We start from the raw sequence: 23,272 nt of genomic DNA, 5'->3' as shown, positions 1-23,272 counted from the left end.
ATTGTATTGTAGTTGTCATTTATATAGCGCCTTTTCCCATTTGAATGGCCTCAATGCGATTTGTGGTTGAAACGCCCTCAGGAAAAATTCTTGTGCATGTGTGCATTTGGCCAAGATTGGCCAAGATTGGCAATTGGGTGGGCTGGCTAGGCTCCAATAAGCAACCCACGAGGTCAGGCATGTGGCTGGGTGCTGAGGGTGGTCAAGACAGAGAGTTGGTGTCAGAGATCGATGTGTGCCCAGCTAGACCGAAGGTTGCCATAGGTTTTCACTGTATTCTTGTGGCAGAGGTTTTGAGGCAAGTCTGGTGTAAGTGCAAATACGTGTCCAGCTAGACTGAATTTGTTGTAGTCTTAGTTGCATTCTGAAGTATGTGGACAGATAGCCGTGCCTGCGGTAGGTGTCCACCGAAGTGATGCGTTTATACATACCTTAAACTCGGGCGGAGCTTATCTTTGATCTTTCAATGTGATCTGGTCGTATGTGTGAAGAGGGCAAGCTAAATCCAGGCACTATAGAGGGGTTACCCTAAGCGCCAATAGACCGGCTACCTTATACCGTCTTCTAGGCGTGGAAGCCAGAGTGCCATAGGATCTAGAATCATAGGATTTTCCAGGGCAATAGAAAGGATACCCTTATAGTCTTTTTCTCTATTTTAGGCTAACATCAATGGACGCTTGCGATTCCCAATTTCAGGAACATTCTGAGCGCTTGTCGACAATCGCCTTAGATCTTTGACATAAGAAGGGCTACCAGTATAGGTCCTCTAGGTGTGCAGCTGAGGCAAGGTATAAGGTCGGAAACCCAGTGCATTTCCTGCCTGAGCGGCTATTCTGATACTTTTCTTTGGTAGTACGGCTACCATCCAACTGTCAAGAGTTGTATAAGGTAGCCTGAGCGCACCAGTCAGAGCGAAGGAGTACTGATGTATATTTGTGTACAGTGAGTGGTCTCTGGGTTAAGTGAGTAAGGTGGGCCGCCGTGACAACAGCCGGCTTCTGCTGCAAACGTCACTTGTTGGTGCTTCGATGAGTGAAGCTAGTGCTTGTGAATGAGACTGATGATGGAAATAGGGATTCAGGTTGGCGTAGGGAATAGCCAAGTTTTGAAGGCTTTTCTGAAAGAGGTAGTTATCAATGCGGCAGGGGCTTTAATGAAGAAAGAGGATCCTCCCAGTCTGGATGAGTTGTAATTGGGGATAACGAGAAGAAGAGCAGAACCAGATCTGAGGTGCCTGGTGGGTTGATCACGTTTGAGTTTATCCTGGAAGAATTTGGGTTTGATGTTGTGGAGGGCACGGTGAGTTATGCACATGGCTTTAAAAGTAGTCAATCTACCGATAGGGAGCCAATGTGCGTGGCTAATATGTTCTCCATGTGAGAGGCCAAGGAGGAGACGGGAAGCAGCGTTTTCGGTTCTTTGGAGTCTCCTGAGCTGGAATGCCAGAGTGCCTAGGTAAAGGGAGTTTGCATAGTTTATGTGGGAGTGGATGATGGCAAGGATAGCCGAGATTCAGTGTGGGTAGTTGAGATGGGAAGTTTTGCCTCAGGATGCGTTGTGGACACTGAGTTGGTGTGTTGGGAGAAAGACAGATTCGAGTATATAGTGCATCGAGGTTTTTTACAGAAGTGCATGTTGCCGGTGGGGATACGTTGGGGAAGGAGAGCAGATTTGCCGAATATTAAGATTTCTGTTTTTCCCGACTTGAGGTGGAGGAGGAGGAGGTGGTTGATTGTCATCTAGTGGTCGATATCAGAAAGGCAGGAGGAGAGGTCCGGGTGAGCGGAAGCTGCCGATTTTGGAATCTTGAGGAGGATCTGCGTAGTTGTAGCAGATGAGGTTATGAGATCGTATGAGTGAAGAGAGAGGGCTATGGTAAATATTGAAGAGGAGGGGAGACCGGGAAGCTCCCTGTGGGATCCCTTTCGGCACATTTGCGAGCGGTTCGAGACGAAGGAGGTGATGCATTTTAGAGTCGAGTCTTTGATTCCTAAGGAGAGTAGCCTGTCTGTGAGTATGGTATGGTATAGAAGATGGCGGATAGTTCGCGCTGCACATCCTTCCACGTCTGCTGTTCTCTTTAAGTCACCCCGAACTGACACAAGAGAGGACTCTGTTCCTCTGAGGGGTCTGAAGCTTGTTTGGGCTGGGCCAAGAAGGTGGTTGGATTCTGCGAAGAGGCAGAGATGTTTATGTGCAGGAGATTGGCAATGAAGCGGGTGTTGGAGATAGGCCGGTCGTTCAGGGGGAGTAGTGAGTTGAGCAAGGTTTTTTTGAGGAGAGGTTTGACATGAGCAGTTTTGAAGGCTTTTGTGAAGATTCCTGAGGAGAGGGAATGGTTAAGGATGGACCGGACAATTCTACCTGCACATGTTATTACGATGTTCTTGAGAAGAGCAGGGGGGCAGGTGTCTCCAGGGGATCTTGACAGAAGGCTTTGCCCTAAGAGCATGAGGAACTCTGGGTGTGCGTTGGGGAGAAAGAGAAGACTGGCATAGAGAGGGTGGTCGGTCTGGGGTTGGGTGGAGGATGAGGAGGAGAAGGGGGCATCAGTGCTATTTGTCTATCAATAGCAATGTTGTGAAAGTGTTTGGACAGGGCGTCACAGAGATTGGGAGTTAGGGGGAGGGGTTTGCTCAATCTGGCGTCTTGAATTCTGTGATGATTCTGTGCAGAATTAGGTAACCGGCATGGCCGTTGAAAGAGAAGTGTACTCAAAAATGCACCCACAATCAGAGGGGTGGGCTGGGAGGGCAATGAGGAATCTGTGGGAGGAACAACCAGTCAAAAGAACATTACCTGGGGCAAATAATTTGTTCTTCTAATGGATTGTGTCCTCCCACGGATTCCTCAATTTAGATAGACTCTCATAGCAGTTTTGTAGATAGAGGTGGGAGAAGAACAAGTTACTTCTTACCTTGTAATGTTCTTTCGATGGGATGTTCCTCTGACGTATTCCTTATCTTGATAGATTACTTCCAGCTTGCTGACCTCGGAAAATGTTTTCAGTAGAGGGCGCTGCGCGTCGAAGTCCCTCGAGTTGGTGTCCCTCGACAGCATCCGTATCGGCGCCGACGTCATTGTGCGTATAAATAGTCGCACAGCGTCCGTTGCTCAGTTCCGTTTTGAAGCTTAAGAGTAGCTGTGCATGAATTGGTTATTGACTTTGAAGGAGCGTAAGCTGCAACCACAAGGGAAGTTTTACTGAGGGGATGGATAGGAGGGGCGATAAGGAATACGTCGGAACATCATATCTAAAGAACGTTACAAGGTAAGAAGTAACTTGTTCTTCGAAGGGAGTGTGTCCTCCGACGTATTCCTTATCTTGATAGACTCCCATAGCAGTGGTGTGTTAAAGGAGGTGGGAGTAAAATTGCCATATTCCCCTTTAAGAATGAACAGAGTGGAACACAGCTTTGCCAAAGCTAGTCTCTTGGCTAGAGGAGGAATCCAGATTGTAGAATTTTGTAAAGGTATGTGTAGACGACCATGTGGCAGCCGCACATATGCCTCGAATCGGTACCCCTCTTTGGGGGGCTGAAGAGGCTGCGATACCCCTGGTTGAATGAGCCCTACGAATTTGAGGGGGCTCTTTCCATGCCAATTTGAAGCATTCTAGAATGCCTAAAATAATCTGTCTAGAAATGGTCTGTTTTGTGATAGGCAATCCTAATTTGTGCCCTATGTAACCTATGAACAGTTGGTCTGCTTGCCTAATCCTAGCAAGTCTGCCGATATAAAAACTCAAGGCTTGCCTTGGATCCAGCCTATGCAGCCTCTCTTCCTCTTTCCCAGGATGGGGAGGAGGATAGAATGAAGGTAAAGTTATCTTCCGAGTGATGTGAAATTCCGAGACTACCTTTGGGAGGAAATTAGGCTTCACTTGTAGGACAACTTTGTCTTTGTGAAAAATTGTATGAGGGGGTTTACAAGATAGAGCTTGTAATTCGCTCACCCTCCTGGCAGATGTCAAAGCCACTAATAAGACAGTTTTAAGGGTGAGAAATCTTAACGAACAAGAGTGGAGTGGTTCAAAAGGAGTGCCCATCGTGAAATTCAAGACTAAATTTAAGTCCCACAAGGGAACTTGGAACGGTCTCGGGGGGATAGACATTAGTTAACCCCTTCAGAAATGTTATTACTAGGGGTAATTTGAAATATGATGGCTCCTCCGCAGTGCACTTGAAGATCGATAGCGCTGCGAGGTAGCCCTTGATCGTACCAACTTGAAGACTTGAATTCGCCAAATAGAGTAGGAAAGATAACACCATTGGTGTACCGCATGAAAAGGGTTCGATATTCTTTTCTCTACACCAGCTGCAAAACTTGTTCCAACAGCAGCGGTACAAAGTCTTTGTTGCTGGCCTTCTAGCCGAAAGCAACACCTCCCTGACGTCATCTGGGAGGGCCCAATCCTTGTATCTCAACCTTTCAGAAACCAAGCGTGAAGGTTGAGTGTTCTGATGTCTGGATGGAGAACCTGACCTCCCTTCTGTGAGAGAAGATCCTCCCTGTGTGGAAACTCCTAGTCCACTACAAACGCGTCCCCTAGAGCTCCTCTCGGGGGAAATTCCCTTGAACAAAACTGATCGCACTTCCTGCCGATACTGGTGGTGAACAGATCCACTTGAGGGGTTCCCCAAAGGGCGAAGATCTCTTGAAGGACTTCCCGAGCTATCTCCCACTCGTGAGAGATTGTGCTCTGCCTTCAAAGAGCGTCCGCTGTCAAGTTCTTCTCTCCGGCTAAGTGAACTGCCGATAGAGAGATTCCTTCTTGAATTGCCCAAAACCAGAGCTGCATCGCCTCTCTGCACAGTGGCAGTGATCCTACGCCTCCTCTTTTGTTGAGGTAGTGCATGCCCACTGTGTTGTCCGTCATTATTAGGACATTTTTCCCTTGTACAGATGGCAGAAAAGCCTTCAGCGCTAGTCTGATAGCGCTCAGCTCCAACAGGTTGATATGTAGTCTGGACTCCGATGGAGACCAACGACCGCTGATGGTCAAGTCGTTGGCATGGGCTCCCCACCCCTTGAGTGAGGCATCCGTGACTACTGTCATCTCTGGCCATGGTTGCCAAAACAGTTCTCCTTTCAAAATGTTCTCCCGACAAGCCCACCACTGAATGTCTCGAGCCACTTTGTCTGGTACCTGAAGGAGATCTGTCATTCTTCTTGAGAATTGCGACCACCGAGTTCTTAGTGCCCACTGGAGAGATCTCATTCTCAGGCGAGCCTCTGGCACAAGGAAGATGCAGGATGCCATAAGGCCTAGCAACCTCAAAAAGTTGAAGGCTGGGAGACGTTGGGCATTTTGAAACTTGGTGACCATCTGCAGAATATCTTGAGCCCTCACCTCTGGTGGCGAGGCTTTCCCCAAGGAAGTGTCCAGGACTGATGAACTGGAGTCTCTGTGATGGTATCATCTGTGACTTCTTTAAATTGAGTGTGGAGCCCAGTTTGTGAAGGAAGTGGGAGATATAATCTAGTTGGATCTGAGCCTGTTCCGAAGTTAAAGCTCTGATCAACCAATCGTCTAGTTAGGGGTAGACGTGAATCCCTTCCCTCAGACTTGCAGCCGCTACCGACATTAGCTTGGTGAAGACCCTCGGGGTGGAGGTCAGCCCAAATGGCTGAACTCAAAATTGATAATGAGAGTTGCCAATTGCGAACCTCAGGCATTTCCTGTGTTTGAGATGGATTGGCACATGGAAATAAGCATCCTGAAGGTCCAGAGATACCAGCCAGTCCTGAAGCTGGAGGGCGTCAAGGATCTGAGAGAGAGTTACCAATTCGTGTAAGTCCAAGATAGGTCTCAGTCCTCCGTCCTTCTTCGGTATTAGAAAGTAGGGGGAGTACCAACCCTTGTTCCTCTCCGCTACAGGTATTGGTTCTATGGCACCTTTCTCTAGCAGGTCTAGAATCTCCGCAAAAGGAGCGGATCTGGAAACTTCAAAGAGTTGTTCCCCGGTGGATGACTGAGGGATGCTTAGAAAAGGCAGGCACTAACCTTGGGCAACTGTCTCCATTGCCCAAGCATCTGACGTAATAGCCTGCCATTCCGTCAGATGTTGAGTTAACCTGCCCCCTACTGGTGTCTTGTGAGGAAAGTCCTCAAAGTGGTTTAGAGGCGGCTGACACAAATGCCGAGGGTAAAGAGGCACCTGCTGCGGCTTTTGTACTTTTAACCCGTCCACCTCGGGTGAATCGTTTTTGGCCTCTTTGAGCCGGCTATCCTCTGCCTTTTCTGAATGCAGAATAAAAACAAAAAGGACCTACCTCTCCAAGAGGTTCCTGAGGGGCGATATGGAGTTTGACGGATTGCAGCTCCAAGGGATTTTGCTGCTGCCTTGGATGTTTGTAACCTCTCTAGGCTATCATCAGCCTTATTACCAAATAAAGATGAGCCGTCAAAGGGCATATTCAAAAGTCTGGCCTGTACATCTGGAGCAAACCAGACTTTCCCAACCACGCAAATCTGCGGATTGTAGTACTTGCCGCCATGGCCCTGCTGATACTGTCAGCAGAATCAATGCCAGTTTGAAGGGATTCGCACATTGCGTCTTTACCATCTTTAATGATATTCAGAAAAGCTTCCCTTTCTTCTCCCACCGGGAGACAGTCAGCCACATATGAACCACACTCCCAAAGTGTATGGCTGAATCTTGTGAGCGTACAAGTAGCATTAATGGATTTAAGCGCCATGCTACAAGCAGAAAAGACCTTTTTTGACATAGCGTCAAATCTCTTATCATCCCTGTCTTGTGGAACAGTAGGGTATGCAGATCTACTGTTCGATGAAGTTGCTGCTTGCACAACCAGACTCTCTGGAGTTGGATGTTTGGACAAATATTCAGGGTCAGAAGCAGATGCCCTATATTTGGCAGATAGTTTTTTTTGTTAACTGCCGCGATAACCTCAGGAGTTTCCCAGTTGGCCGATATTTTCCTCTGCAATGCGAATGGTTTAAAACCCATTTCTAGAGCAGAAGGGGCCAAGCTTGTAGTAACCGGTTGAGAAAACGTCGAAGTTGTCGACGCGGAAGTCAAAGGCTTTGAAGAAACCGAAAAAGGCGTTGAAAAGGTATGAAGAGACCTCAAAGAACTCGAGAGGATCGGAATCCTACTCTGAGTCGTCGAGGTTATCGACGACATTCTCGAGGTCTTGGTCAAAGCCCTTGGTACGTCTACTGACTGAGAAGTAGAGACAGCAGTAGGTTTGTCCTTTATCGGCATCGGCGTCGATTCAACCGATCTGTGCGTCGATGGGCCCATCGATAATAGCGTCGATGACGCACATTTATGAGTCAAAGGGACTTTCGATGACGTGGTCTTACTGCCTTTGCTCGAGGGTCAATGACGCTCTCGGGCAGTTTCTTTTGCTGGGTGAAATGACTCGCAGCGTTTCGATTTTTCGGGTCTTTCACCCAGGGTATCACCTTTAGCCGTCTCCGAGGGGGTCAAGGCCGCTTTCTCGAAGACGCTAAGCATCTTTTTACGGAATTCCTTCCACTTAGCTGGAGAGCTGTGTTTCGTGGGGCAGGTGACCCTTTCCGGGGAAACAGAAGACGAAGAAGAGGGTGATATACAACGCCTCTTTTTTGAGTGTTTGGTTCTCGAAGACTGATGGGAACCGCTTCGAGACCTCGAACGGGAATGTTTCCTGTGACAGCGAGGAGACAAATGTCTCGACTCTGCCGAGGAAACTTTCGAAGGAGTAGTAGTTTTAAGAGTCTTACCTCTTTCGAGCGTACCCTTACGCTCCTTCAAGTCTTTCACCGTCATGGACATGCAGTCCTCGCATTCTGAACAATGGTGCTCCGATCCCAGGCACCACAAACGGATCCAGTGAGGAACCGTCGATGACATTTTCTTTCCACAATCAACACTTTTTGATGCCGGACCGTGCGGTCAACGGTTCGGATGAGGAAGCCATCGAATAAAGTATGATATCTTCGAGGAATAAGTAGAATCTACTTGAAGAATAAGCTGAGCAACATGATTCCGAGGCCCACGAAGCGCGGAAAAACGGAACTGAGCAACGGACGCTGCGCAAGTCTATTTATACGCACAATGACGTTGGCGCCGATACGGAGGCTGTCGAGGGACACCAACTCAAAGGATGTTGACGCGCAGTGCCCTCTACTGAAAAATGTTTGAGGACTGCAAGCTGGAAGTAATCTATCAAGATAAGGAATACGTCGGAGGACACAATCCCTTCGAAGTGGATTTTTGTATAATGTTCTTATTATTGATTGATATTATGCAGAACTGTGCTTCCAAATCGAGCGTCCTGGCCAGACAGTGTCCAAGCAATAATGCTTTGAGAAAATGTGGAGTGAGGACCAAGTGGCAGAATTGCAAATGTCCTGCACTGGAACACCACTTTCGGGAGCCAAAGTACTTGTCACTGCTCTGGTAGAACGGGGGCTTATGTTTTCTGGGACATCATTTCCCACAATGGAGTAGTACTCCGAAATGCACAAGATGATCCAACGTGAATGTTTGTTTGGTCACGGATTGGCCTAGCCCATGGCCGGTATAACCAATAAACAGTTGGTCATCTTGCCAGAGTTTTGCCATCCTAGAAATGTCAAAGCTAAGAGCCCTTTTCGGGTCATGTCTGTATACCATTTCTTCATCCTTAGAAGGGTGTCGAGGTGGATAAAAAGCTAATAATAGTTCAGACACCACGTTGAGAAGGAAGGACTTACCCTCAAAACAATCTTTTCCTTGGGGAATATAGTAAATGATGGTTCGCATGTTAAGGTTTGCAGCTCACTCACCCAGCAAGCATAAGTGATGGCTACCAAAAAGATGGCTTTCAGGGATAATAACATGCGCTGACAAGAATGGAGAGGTTCAAATGGAGCTCCCATTAAAAAGGTTAGTAACAGGTTCAAATCCTAGGACGGAACCAGAAAAGGGACTAGTGGGAAAGTATTTCAGTCCTTTGAGGAACTGAGTGACAATCAGCATCTTAAAGTAAGAGCCTTGCTCTGGCATGCTTTTAAAAATGGAAAACGTCATCAGGTATCCCTTGACGGTAGCCTCCTGCAACCCCTGATGAGCTAAGTGCAGTAAAAAAGAAAGCACTGCAGGTGTATTGCAAGAGGAAGGATCAATATATTTAGCTCTACACCAGCTGCAAAATATATTCCAACAGAAGCAGCATAATGCGTTTATTGCTGGTCTTCTGGCCAAAAGTAAGTGGCGATGACGTGCTATGTCCTGATTCTAGGCAGCATTGGGCATTCTGGAAAATAAACTACCTTTTGGAGTTGAAACCAAAGCACAGAATAATGGTCTTAAGGACCCACCCACTAGACGGAAATTATTTTATCCCCATGATCTGAGTTACCGCCCGATTGCCATATAAAACAAAGGGTTAGAATATTGATTTGTATTTCACCTCCAAACAATATCCGTCCTGATGAAGGCCTACTAAAAATAAAGAAATCACATGGTATGGTCACCTGGATGTACGCACCATTACCCAAAATGCCGAAAAACACTGTCGACGCATTTCACTGAAAACAACATCTGAGCAATAAACTAAAAAGTAGCAACTGTGTATACTAGCATGTAAACCACAGGGTGCTTCAAGCCTGAATATGCAACCATAACTGAACAAAACAGACTTGTCTAGATAGGAAAAAGTGACATGAAACCGGTTCCCGCTAGATATAAGATCTTCTTTGGTTGATATGCAGGCACCCATAAACCAATTGTACAAAACATTTTGAATATTGATGTTAATTTGCAACAAAAGCACTTTTCGAATACTAACCCCATACGAGAGGGTTATAAGAGAACAAGCCCGGATCATATTGTATGAGAAAATGTTGTTAAATGTTTTAGTTTTTTATGATATGCATGTAATGAATAATCGTAATCCATCATGTTGAATGCTTAACAAGCAGAAAGTGAATAAAATGAACTTGTAAGCATCAAGAGGATTCTGAAGGCGTAGTGCATTTCTAAATAATATATATGCACTGGAAATATAGTTTTGACTAGAACTGGAGGTCTGAGGGAGGGGTAGCTTTTCACTTTGCTTGTCATGATCTATGTAATTTCCCCATTTACAAGGAAAAGCCTCCCGTTAACAAATAATTATGGGCCAACCCTTTTATATGTAAAAAACTAAAGTAACACCTCTCTCACGTTGTCTAGGAGGTCCCAATCTTTATATCTGAACCTCTCAAAAGCCAGGCGTGAAGGCTCAGAGTCCTGATTCCTGGGTGAAGTAGGCGGCCTCCCGCTTGCGAGATTAGGTTCACTCCCTGGGGAAGACAGAATAGATGGTAGATGGACATGTCCAGAATATCTGGGTAGCACGTTTTCCTGGCCCAATCAGAGCAATCAGGATCATGGACTTCCTCAACCTCCTGAGGAATCACAGGGACTGGTGGGAAGGCGTACACGAGTGGAAATTCCCAGTCCACTACGAACACGTCCCCCAGAGCTCCTCTTTGAGGACATTCCCTGGAGCAGAACAAGTTGCATTCCCTGTTGATACTGGGCATGAACAGATCCACTTGACGGTTTCACCAAACAGCGAAGATCCCTAGAAGGACTTCCTGAGCCAACTCCCACTTGTGAAAGATTGTGCTCTGCCTGCTCAGAGCGTCTGCCGTCATATTGCCTTCTCTGGCTAGGTGAACAGCCAATAGAGATCCTGTTTTGTAGAGCCCAAAATTAGAGTTGCCTTCCTGCACAGTGATAGCGACCCTACATCTCGTCTTTTGTTGAGGTAATGCATGGCCACTAGGTTGTCCGTCATTAACATGGCGTTTTTGCCCTGTATGGGTGGCAAAAAGGCCATCAGCACCAGTCTGCTTGCCCTCAGCTCTAACAAGTTGATTTGTAGCCTTGATTCTGATGGGGGAATCAAAGTCTGCTGATCATGAGCTTGTTCACGTGAGCTCCCCATCTCACGTAGAAGATTCTGTAACTATTGACATCTCTGGCCTGGATTGCCAAAAAGGTTCCCTTATCACATTCTCCTCGCAGGCCCACCACACGCTAAGCAATCCTCTGTCATCATACTCCTTGACCTTTCTGCTGCTTTTGACATTGTTGATCACCTCTTACTTCTCAATACTCTTTCTTCCTTTGGCTTCAAGGGCTCTGTCCTCAATTGGCTCTCCTCCTACCTCTCCAACCGTTCCTTTGCTGTCTCCTGGGGCGGTCGTGCCTCCTCCACTTTCCCTTTGAACTACGGTGTTCCCCAAGGCTCTGTACTCGGCCCTTTCCTTTTTCTCACGTTACACCTCCCTTCTTGCTCCCATCATCTCTTCATTCGGTATTTCTCATCATTTCTACGCAGACGATACCCAGCTTTTCCTCTCCTTTTCTTTCACTCCTGACCACCACCTCAATCTATTTTCCTGCCTTACTGCTATCAAAAACTGGATGTCTTCCCACTTTCTCTCCCTCAACATTGACAAGACTGAAGTCCTATTCTTTCCTTCTAACACGCATCCCCTCCCTCCCTCTCCCCCTTCTTTTATCCACTTCCCCTCATCTAATCTCCCCATCTCTGCTCATGCTCGCAATCTTGGTCTCCACTTTGACTCCTCCCTCTCCTTTTCCCACCATATTTCTCTTACCTCTCGCTGCCATCTCTTCAACATTTGTAAGATCAGTTCTTCCCTAACCTTCCATGCCACTAAACTCTTAATCTCTTACCTCATCTTCTCTCATCTTTCATACTGCTTTACTATCCACCTGGGACTCCCTACCTCTCATCTTGCTCCCCTCAAATCCCTTTACCATTCTGCTATCCGTACCCTTTGTCTTCTTGCTCCTCACAACTCCATTTCCTCCTCGCTTTCATACCTTGGCTGGCTTCCCTTTAACTCCCAACTTAAATTTCAATTCCTTTGCCTCGTTCTCAAATCCCTCCATGACCTCGCTCCCCCCCCCATCTTTCTTCTCTCCTCTCATTCTAAACTCCCTCCCATTCCCTCCGATCTGCTGATCTCTTCCTACTCACTGTTCGCCGTCCCCATGTGCCTCTTCGCGTTTCCGTTCCTTTCAGCTCCTGGCCCCCCTACACTGGAACTCTTCCTCTTTCTTTCCGCTCCATTCCCACCTACTCCTCCTTCTGGGCCTCCTTGAAATCTCTTCTCCATTCCCCGCCCTGACCTTCACGTCCCTCATTTTTCCTTCCTAATCAACCACCCACCCGGTCCATTCCCACCTATGCCTCCTCCTATCCCCCCTTGAAATTTCATCCTTACTCCCTGCTTTGACCCCCTATTCTCTTCCCTTGCTCCCCCTCCATCCCTTCACCTGTTGGCCGATCTAGGTAAATTGTTCTACATACTCTTTCACTGGACTGTCTCATGATTGTAATTATGCTTCTATTTTATTATTCTTTGTATTCTTGTTATAATGTAAAGCGCTTTGGTGTAAAGTGCAATATAAACATAATAAATACAAATACAGGAAATCTTGTGCGACCTTGCTCGGGGCCTCGAGAAGGTCCCTCATCCTGCCTGAGAATTGGGACCATTGGGATCTGGGGCTGACTGGAAGGACCGCCGTTTTCAGGGGGACTTCTGGCACCAGGAAAATGCAGGATGCCATGAGGCCCAGCAAGCTCAAAAAGACGAATGCCCATAGAGGTTGGGAGTTCTGAAATCTTGTTAACATCTGCAAGATATGTTGAGGCCTCAACTCGGGAGGCAAAGCCTTACCCCCAAGGAAGAGCCCAGGAACGCTGCAAACAAATGAAGCTTTTGGGAAGGCATCACCTGGGATTTCTTGAAGCTGTGGGTGAAGCCCAGTTTATGGAGAGAGTGGCAGCTGTTGTGGAGATGTTCCATAGCCAATCCTCTAGGTAGGGAAAGATGTGTATCCCCCCTTCCTTAGATTTTCTGTCACCACAGCCATCGCCTCGGGCGGAGCTGAGCTTGAAACGCAGTATTGGAAACCTCTGTGCTTGGGATGTATAGGCACATGAAAGTAAGCATCCTGAAGATCGAGTGGCACCATCGAATCCTGGAGCTGAAGTGCCTGGAGTATCTCCAGAAGAGTGGCCATCTTGAATCCAATCTTCCTTAAGAACTTGTTCAAGCATCTCGGATCCAAGATGGAACGCAGTCCTCAGTCTTTCTTGGGAACCAGAAAATAGGTGGAGCACAACCCCTGGTATTTGATCAGCTACAGGTACCCTTTCCATGGCACCTTTCTCCAACAGGGAAATAATCTCCTGTAGAAGGAGCAGATCTGGTTCCTGAAGATATTGCTCGCTCAGGGAACAATATGGGGGGGGGGGTCTTTGTAGAAATGTGAGACTGTACCCATGGGCCACTGTCCTTGGTGTCCATGCAACTGATGTAATGCAATGCCATTCTTGCAGATGTTGGGTCAACCTGCCTCTCACTGGGCTGCTATGAGCAAAGCACTCAGTTTTGGGCGCTGTGGCAGAAGGCAGTGAGGAGGTGGCTGCCTGAGCAGTTTTTCCTCTACGGCCTTTGGGGGTGTGTGAGAACCTCCTATGTCCTCTTTGGGTAGCCTGACCTTTTCCCCTTTGACTAAAAGAGGGGTAAAACAACAAAAAGAACTACCTCTCCAAGCCTGCATAGGTGGGTGTTATTGGTGCAACTGATGAACGGTTGACCCTAAAGATTTCACAGCAGCCTCAGAAGCTTATAGCTTTTCCAAGACGTCATCTGCCTTTTTGTCCAAAACGGTTGGACCCATCCAAGGGTATGTCTAGGAACCTTGACTGGACATTGGGTGTAAAGCTACACTTGCGTAACCACGATCTCTTTATTACCACACTTGGTCCCCTACACCGGCCGATGCGCATCAAGGCCAGACTGAAGGGACTGGCAGGAAGCCTCCTTACCATCACTGATGAGATTGTTAAACAAAAATCGCTCATCTCCCCTTCAGGAATGTTTTCTGTCACCTGGGAAATTACATTCCATGGTGTGTATGTGTATTTTACCAGAGCACAAGATGCATTGATGGCTTTCAATGCCATGCATCCCACATAGAATACCCCTCTTGGATAGCACATTGTATTTCTTATAGTCCCTATCTTGTTGGATGGTTGGATAAGCTGTGGCCTTTAAGGTGGAAGTAGCCGCCTGCACTACCAAACTTTATGATGTAGAGTGCCTGGAAAGGAAGTCAGGGTCAACAGATTAAGGTCTGTATTTTTCCACCAACTCCTTCACAGCAGGAGTGGTGCCGGGTTTTAGCCAATTTTCTAAAATAAGATTCATTCGTGCTGTATGGAAGGGAAGCACAGGCTTCTTAGTAGGACCTCTCAAAAATGTCAGTACAGTCATCCTGGGCAATTAATGTTCTTAGCAGGACGTTCGTTCCCTAGAAGGACGTTCCCAACCCAAATACTGACTCACCTTATTCATGACCATTTCATAGGGTGAGAGTATGTCTGGTGTGTCAGAATCCACTTCAGGAGCGGTATCCAGACCACTGGCTTCTGTTAGACATATGGCTAGGACTTCAAGCCGGGATTGGTCCAAGGCAGACTCTTCTGAAACACTTGAAGTCCCAAAACGCTCATACCGCAAGGGTATGACTTCATTGTCCTCGAAGATGGACCCGAAGGATCTGAAGTAATCAGATTTTGATTTGGGTTTGAAACTCGAAGTTGCCTCTGAAGTCGAAGGGCCCTCCGACATTGACTCCTTCGAGGAGGAAGTCACAGAAGCTTTTTGATTCGATAAAGTCTCCATGGTCGACATCGTCAAGACGGTATCCCTGAGGTCTTCTGACTCGGGCTCTTGGGCACACGGGTTGAAACCTTGTTTGAGTCCCTGCTGGTCTTGGAAGACATGGTGGGGTCAAGAGCACTTTTTGGCTCTGTCGAGGGACCAGGAGAGACCGCCTTTGAAAAGAACTCCATCTTTTCTCTGACCTCTTCCCATCGGGCCCTCAAAAGCGGTCCCATCTGGAAAACGTACACAATGCTTGTCGGGCGAGGAATCAAAGTAGGAGGAACGATGGCTTTGTTTCTTCAACTTCTTTCGTGACGACAAAGAAGAGTGATGGGAATCGCTCCTGGATCTTGAGTGTTTGGAATGATTGAGATCATTTCTTGGGCCTGTCTGGAGACTTATTTGAGGTGGAGCTTCTACCTTCGGAATACTTCCTCTTCGAAGGCGTGGAAGACAGACTAAGAGATGGACCAATCTAGAGTGGGTTTTGATCTTCTCTCCTTCAAGGCCTTGCTGGTCATGGATTAGCAGGAGCAGCACTCTATGGCCTCATGTTCTTTGCCAAGACACCAGACATCAACCCCGTGCGGATCAGCGATCAACATTTACGAATCACAGTCTGCACATCTCTTTGATCCAGTCTTTGGCTTATACATCCTGAGGTTTTACTGAAAAGAAGTTAGTTGCAAGATTTTCTGAGGCGAGTCGAACCGTTCCACGAGCGCTGTGATGAATTAGAGACAATTCACCCAGAAAACCTGGCCTGGGACTCTTCTCATGTGGCCAGGGAACACCAGACACTTTCTGATCCTAACCCTAGGGGTAATGTTCTGCAGAAGGATCACAGGAGAAAGGGGGGCGGGGAAGGGATCAGGCTAGGAAGAATGGGAAACCCCTTGTATGATTTCCCCCAAGATCCCAACCTTTTAATAGCCTATTATAAAGTAGAAACTGTTGGAAAGTCCATTTTGATATTATTGCTGGTTGCAGTCAATCAAGAATAATGACCCGCACCTGAGGACTGGGAGGCATAAAAAGCCCCTTCAGGTGCATGCCATAGGAAGGAGTGGCAGTAGCAGGTGGTGTCGTTTTCCTACCTCCATGTGACAGTAGCAGAAGCGGAGGACCCCCTTGTTTTCCAAGCACCGGTGGCAGGCGAGCACTGGCGTGTTGATGGAGCCAGGTAAGCCCCGACTACGGTAGACGTGGGTCACGGAAACGGTGGAGAAGAGATTCGTGGACGTGTGGGGAAAGTGAAGCAGAGGGCCTGGATGCAGCGAGGCAAACGGACGCGCATGCCAGACCTGGTGAGTTCACTGTCAGATAGTGAACCTCGGAGTGCTCCGTATCCGCCCACTGGGTAAGTCCATGAGCCTCCAATATAGTAAAGTAATAAGCAAAGTAAAACAAGTGGAGTAGAACCCTTTTGAATACCAAACTTATAGAAACCAAGTTAATTCCTATGTTAACAACCACGCTGATTTAACAGTGCACAGTTGGTGACATAAGAATCTGATTGCCATATCAGAAGCGGATGAATGTGACACTGTGTGGCATAAAGAGAGTCAGGAATGAAAAGGGGTAGTATCCATGATAAAAAAAGATAAACACTCATTGCCAAAGCCAAAGGAGAAATATACCAAAGCAATTAAGACAGAACCATAATTGCCAAAGCCAAAAAAAGACAGTTGCTGTTTTCAATGCTGATAAAAATTATTGCCCGTATGAAAAAGAGATCCTAAGAGAGAAGGACTTAAATGCACATTGCCAAAGCCAAAGAAGTGTGAAATTGAAACAGAAACCTTATCGCGATTGGTTAGTGGGAAAGGGAAGAAACAAGAGCAGCAGGAAGGCTGCCCTTCTGGGGGATAGACGTTGAGAGGGAGTGGAGCATAACCTGCAGACAATATGGCAACCACTCAGATGTAACAAATAGCATCAGTGTGGTTCTCGTTTCCCTTGAAGTGATTCTTATATTTAAAGTTTTGAAGCAAAAGACATTGATAATTAGTTTTGGTTGAGTTTAAACTTTACCACGGAAGTACTGATAAGCAGTAGTTTATTCTGACCTGGCAGGATAGTATACCAGGTCAGAGATTGTTGTAGTAGACATATCTGTTCTGGCAGAGGAGTACATCAGAGCAGCGAACTTTGTCTTAATAAACCTGGCAGGCGAGTAGACCAGGTGTAAGCCTTTGAAGTACTGTGGTATGGTTAAAAGTCTTGAAGTTGAAGAACCACTAAAATGTTTTGTTGATTAATGCAGAATCATCCTGAAAAATTGATACAAATTGATACCATTGAAGCAAGCGTGATATGAACTGCTACTGAAGTCTTCAATAGTGCCAACCAAATGGTTTTGTGTACTGTTACAAAAATATCCTGACAAAGACCTTTTTGTTGAAACCAATGAAGTAAGGAAATACTAGGAGTTATTTTCAAGAACTGTGTGTTATCAAATTGGAACTTTGTGTTCTTAAATTGAATCCAAAGAGCACTTTGTTACGATCAAGGATTTATATAAAGTTTTGGAACTGTTAAACAAAATCCTACTTTAATCTGGGGAAAGGGAATTCACCTGGATTAGAAGGAGAAATGTTTATTATGAAGTGATTTTAAATGTTATATTTGTTGCTGTTGAATTGCCATATATATGCCTTGTTAAGTTGTGTATGATTAATTGTGAGGGGCAGAACCCTTTTGTTAGAGTTTTTCCCTTTAGCTTATTTTAGGCAGGGAAATCCTCGTCGGGGTAGGAACAGTGAGGCGTTTATCCAACCTTTTTAGTTAATAAAATGGCATCTTTTGAAAAATCTTCACAAAGTTGTCCGCCTCACATTTCTAACCCTCTCACAGCGTGCTGCGCATGCGGAAAACAGAACTGAGGCAACACGTGCAATGCGTGCTATTTATATCATTATCGACCTCTCGGCTGGGACGCAGGGATGGTAACCGCTGAGTGACATCAGCTCGATGCCGCACAGCGCTCTCTGATGCCAAAGATTTTTCAGAGACTTAAAAATAGGATATGGATACATACATAAAATAGGGAATTCGTGGGAGGACACAATCAATTAGAAAGGCACGTTTCAATTAATGATTTGACTTTTTTTTTTAGCAAGGTCGTCTAATAACAAAGACACATTCAAGAGTTTGAGGAGGTGCATAGGCAACAGCTTGAAAGTTCTCAAAGAACTGGTCCCTTGATGCAGAATAATGCACCTTGCAGTGACTAGCTCAAAATCAACAGTATAGCATACTAACCAAAACATTATACTATTTGGACCATTACCGGTATTGAAATTTGTCCGTAGCACTTGCAACATGCTTGGGATTAGTAGGATCACAGACGTAGAGGTTGTGATCGTTCTCGGGGATGAGGTCCACATCATGCAGTATAAGGCAGTCCCAATCCTCCTCCTTCATGGCTTCCTTTATTCCAATATTGAGAAGCTTTGCTCTGTTGAACAAGCTATTTCCAGCCTACAAAAAGAAAATGATAAAATATCTTAATTTGAAGATTTCCAAATTTCCACACCACTACCATCTCCATAAAGCTCATAGCAGGCTTCAAGAACTTCAAGAAAGCCTGCTCCAGGGCCTTGTTCACAGAGTAGCCAGAGGTCCAAAAAAATACCCCCTCGTTTAAGAGTGCTCATAGCTTTTCCCAGCTTTCTGGTCTATAGGACCTGGCAGTTGGGGCCTCAGTAGAAGAGTGTTCCCTTGTACATCAGTTGAACACAACTCAGAAGTACAGGAAGGCCACACAGCCTGTGCCTGAGGTGCCAGACTCTCTGCATACTAACTTTATAACAAAGAGTTGCCCTCCTACCATGTTGTCCTTCATGTGAATGTCTTGTTTGACCTACCTAGTTGCATGCATTATTTTGCAACATTTACTCTAATTGAATTCTTGCATACTGCATTCCTGTGGTTTATGTATCAATTCACTACATACAAGGGTGAAACTAAGACCCCCTCTTCTCAACCCGAGGCCAATGTGGTATGGCTCATAGTGGTGAGGTTCATCATCAAAATCTCCTTGTGTCCTCCAGCACTCATTCTGCACACAGCCAATTCCTGGCTCTGACACATCAGTCAGCGACTTGGGAGGCTTTACCAGAAACACCTACAGCTATCAGCAGAAGGGAATCCAATATGATTATCTGTTTGGTATCCCAAACATGCCCTTTCGAACACATCATGAATTCACAGTTTAGCAGAATATCATCACCACACTAGTAAATGCCTCCATTAAAGTACTGCTAGCCGATTAAGTGAAGCTCGTGTCCCTTCTATGGATTAATTTTCCCTCTGGTTAAATCACCAAAAACTGGACATAAAGCCCAACGAACACTATCACTCATCCCTATATTTTAATTTCCCTACGTGCTGTGAATTACGTCTGTATGTTTTGGTCTCCATTACTTTGACTTCCTCCTGCCCTAGGCCCAGCTTATTTCTCTCCCAGATGTTTTTTCAGTGTTTTCCCATACTATCCCTCACTCACCCCAGAAAAAGGTACTTTCTAGTGTATATAAAATAATGTTGCTTTTATTGCTGATGTATGACATGTTTGAGCATCAAAATCACAGAGTCAAAGAGTACATCAAGTATTTAAAACATTGGCTTCATTAAAAAGTAAGGACTTGCCATTTGGCACTAGCTTCACAATTTTAACTGTCACACATTCTCTACATTGACATGCTAAAGGCCATGGACTGGCTTCACAGCAAGTTTAAATGACAGGCATAACTCCAATTGGTGCTTTCTCTGCACAACTACAACAACTCGAGGCCAACCTTTCCTTAAAGACAATGAGGTCACCCATGAACTGTGGGAAGTGAAATAAAAGTGGTGCACAGATAATCCGATCAGTGAGCTTGCTCCATTTTAAAATCGAATATTTCAGCACACAACCAGGGGATGCCCCCTGTAAGCCCCTATTATCAGTTCTGTTGCCCTGAATAACCATTGCAACAAATGCAAAGCACAAAAAAATTACAGCCAGTAGTAACCAAATTATTTCTGGTTTTCATTGAAAAGCACAAATACGATCTCAGTTGGGATTTAATGGGTTTTATCTGTGAAAACCTAAATCCAGAAAGCCTAGATTAAAGTTTGATGCATCACTGAAAGATCAGTTTAGCTGTATGATGCAACTTTTACCTTGTAGGATCGTTGCTTAAGGGAAAGATCCCCTCGATAGTGGTAAGATCTGTGTTCTGTGTCCATAATGAACTGTTTTAGTCATAACTCAACTGACTTGAAGGAATTAGATAATTCTCGTGGAAGTATTACTCTTAGAGCTCTAAACAAAATTAGGGATTTGAATATTATTAAACCTACACTGGGACTTTTCCCAGTGACTGAGGGAATTACTGCAAACTGTAAAGCAGCACTTGTGAACGCATGATCAGCAGGGAATCATGCCACTGAAATTGCAGAATTCATTAAATACCATGATTTGGATTTATTACTGGACTACTGAAACTTGTCTTATCAGAGCTCGTTTCATGAGCTGGTTCCACATGACTAATTAAATGCATCAATAGGGTTTCTAAAAAGGGTGGAGGTATTGCAGTCATTCATAAGACTGCATTACATATTTCACATTTGCACGCTCTCAAATGGGGCGATGATGCGCAAGCTGGGAAAATTAGTTTTCATATTTCCCCCAACACCGCTATTCATATAATTTTGTCCTACAGACCAACAGGCCCTTGCAAAGGTTTTCTGGAAAACCTTGATGCTTTTCTCAGTAGTGAGAGGAGCAAACACAATGAACTGCTCTTGATGAGCAACTGGAATATCTGGCTAGATTACCAGACAAAAACAGACTCTAAATATGGGATCTTTTGAACATTCATAGTCTACATTCCCTGGGGGTAAAAGGATGAAGGATATAATGCCCGTTTATTGGTCTGACCATTTCGTGAAGTTTTTTCATTGAGCCTGCCCAAGGGGGTTAAGGTTAATTTTAAGGACAGACCGGTTACAGTCTCGCGGAAAGCCAAGGATTTGGATAAAATTATTGGCAATGAAATTAACGAGGCTCTTGCCTCCATGGACTCTCTGCTTTCGTGCTTTTTCGCGCAGCTGGAGCATTGACCTGGGGCTCTACATGCGATAAGATTGCTCCTTCAAAACCTAAAAAGAAGGGCTTCTCAACCTTGGTTCTCACAGAACCTACTCCATCTTTGTAAGTTAGTTAGCAGGACAGATCTGGCAACAGAGGCCAACATCGGAGGATAAAATGACAGCTAAAAGTACATTAAGGGACTACAAATTGGCTATTTTTCAAGCTAAAAAAGATTTCCTGGGCAAAAATAAACCTGCTAGTAATTTGCCAAGGTAATTGTTTTCCATTATATCTAAATTTTGTAATCCAAGCTGTAAAGCAGCGTCGTCTGAGGTCTCTGTGGTGCAGGCCAATCTCTTCAATTCTTTTTCTGTTGATAAGATTGAACGTATAAAGGCCGAAATTGAGCTGGCGGTTACTGTAAGCTCTTCTGTGCCCTTAGATAATCAATCAGTGATTAATTTGACTGATTCACAGAGCCAGATGCCAATGCCTATATTTGATTTTCACCCAGTTGTTGAAAATGATATACATCAACTCTTGGGGACCCTTAAACCCACTATTGATTCTCTATCCACATTACCAGCTTACGCAGCAAAGAGATTGGCGTAGGACTTGACCCAGTTTGTGACTACTTTTGTTAACAAGTCACTAAAAAGTGGGACTGCTCCAGAGAGTCTAAAGCTTTCGATTGTCTCTCCTTTCTTGAAAAAGCCAACATTGGATTCAGAGACTCTCCAAAACTATCGTCCCATTACAAGGCTACCGTTGCCAGCTAAGATCCTTGAAAAGGTGGTTACTGGTCAGCTGCAGGAATTTGTTGAACATGAATCACTATTGGATAAATTCCAATCAGACCAATACACAGAACGGAGACTACTCTCCTAGTCATACAGGATGATTTGATAAGGGCCGCGGACCAAGGTGAACATTCGATTCTGGTGATGTTGGATTTGTCCACGGCCTTTGACACAGTGAATCATAACATCATTCGGATAGCAGGAAGTAGGAAGAGTTTCCGATTTGGCACTAGGCTGGTTTAGGTCTTTGACTGACCGTCAACAGCGGGTAAGATTGGGGGAGTTCCTGTCGGACTCCATTAGGTTGAATTGTGGAGTCCCACAGGGTTCATCCCTCTCTCTTTTGTTATTTTATCTGTATATTCGGCCTCTTTTGGAGATCCTGAGACGTTATGGGTTGAACTTCCACTCTTATGCGGGCAATACCCAGATCTTTATCAGAGTTTCCAATTTTGAGGAATCATTCAGCAGACTGGGACAGTGCTTGGATGAAGTAAGTGAATGGATGACAAAAAAGTATCGACAACTTAATGCAGCCAAGACCGTACTTATTTTGTTCTGACCTAAGCACTTGTTGACAGCAGCTAAGAAGCTGCCCATCCCGACATTTTTAGGCAAGAGCCTAAAATGTCTATCCAGGGTAAAGAATTTGGGTTGTGTATGGCAAGATGATCTCGGTAGTGAAGCTCTGGTGGGAACAAAAGTTCAGGCGGTGCATTTCGCTCCGAGACTCTTACGCCATGCACTCCCCTACATCCCTAAGGAGGATCATACATCTGTGGTTGGTGCATTAATTAGTGCCCACTTGGACTATTTTAAGAGTCAATTGTTGGGTGTTCCATCCAAACAACTAACTTGAACGACTTTAAAAAGCACAGAATGCGGCCATCAGAACTGCTCATGTGTCCGCATTTCGTCGTGATCTACATTGGATCTAAATTGAAGATCGTATAAGGTTTAAGGTAGCCTGTACTATCTTTAAATGTGCAAATGATATCGCCCCTCCGTATCTGAGGGTTCTGATTCAGCCATACCAACCTGTGAGACAGCTGCGTTCAAGTGATTGCCATCTTTTGATTGTTCCTCACTCAGTATATAAATCACAGAGTGATAGTTTTTCGTTTTTTGGCCCAAAGCTGTGGAAATCCTTGCCACTGTAAATAAGGACCCTTAAATCACTTCTTCAGTTTCGTCGAGCACTGAAGACCCTGTTGTTCAGATAGAGTAGCCCTATGTCTTTCGGTACCTGTATTGATTTAGTTGTGTTCTAGATCAATTTCTGTTTCCATCTGCGCCGCTATACGGTTTAGCCATTCTATGTGCGTTATAAATCCCAAAATACAAATACAAAATACAAATCAAGTGCTTTTGCTGACAGGTCCATTTGGAAGCTTGCAGGCACGTTGAGTGAGGCTATTAGTCACCTCCATCCTCCACTGGTGCTGTCAAGTACTGGGGTAGGGGAGGATTTAGTGTCGAGACTGGGGCAAGAAAAAGTAAGTTGACATGCACAAAATTGAGATCCTCTCAAGGAGCATTTTAGTAGGTGGGAGTAGTCTATGTTATACTGTAGTATGGTCCAATGTTCCACAGGGATGTTTCTGGCTGGCCAGCAGCTTACAACTTGAATGTATGCCCCCAGGCCATGTGAAATCACGAAACATGAATACAATAATAACTAATTCAGCT

At 45.4% G+C, this 23,272-nt stretch overlaps 1 protein-coding gene across 1 annotated transcript in view; it reads right to left on the bottom strand.

Moving 5' to 3' along the window:
- Positions 1-23,272, bottom strand: part of LOC138525755 (beta-1,4-galactosyltransferase 3-like) — a 547,693-nt gene that overhangs the window by 191,132 nt on the left and 333,289 nt on the right. Inside the window, exon 5 of the mRNA XM_069635927.1 lies at positions 17,994-18,184. Within this exon, the coding sequence (XP_069492028.1) occupies positions 17,994-18,184 (191 nt within the window). The remainder of the gene's footprint in view (positions 1-17,993; positions 18,185-23,272) is intronic.

Source organism: Ambystoma mexicanum, chromosome 7p (assembly GCF_040938575.1).
Source record: "Ambystoma mexicanum isolate Mex_15411 chromosome 7p, UKY_AmexF1_1, whole genome shotgun sequence".
NCBI lineage: Eukaryota > Metazoa > Chordata > Amphibia > Caudata > Ambystomatidae > Ambystoma > Ambystoma mexicanum.
Note: the sequence above shows the minus strand (reverse complement) of the source record. Positions and strands in the feature narration are given on the sequence as shown.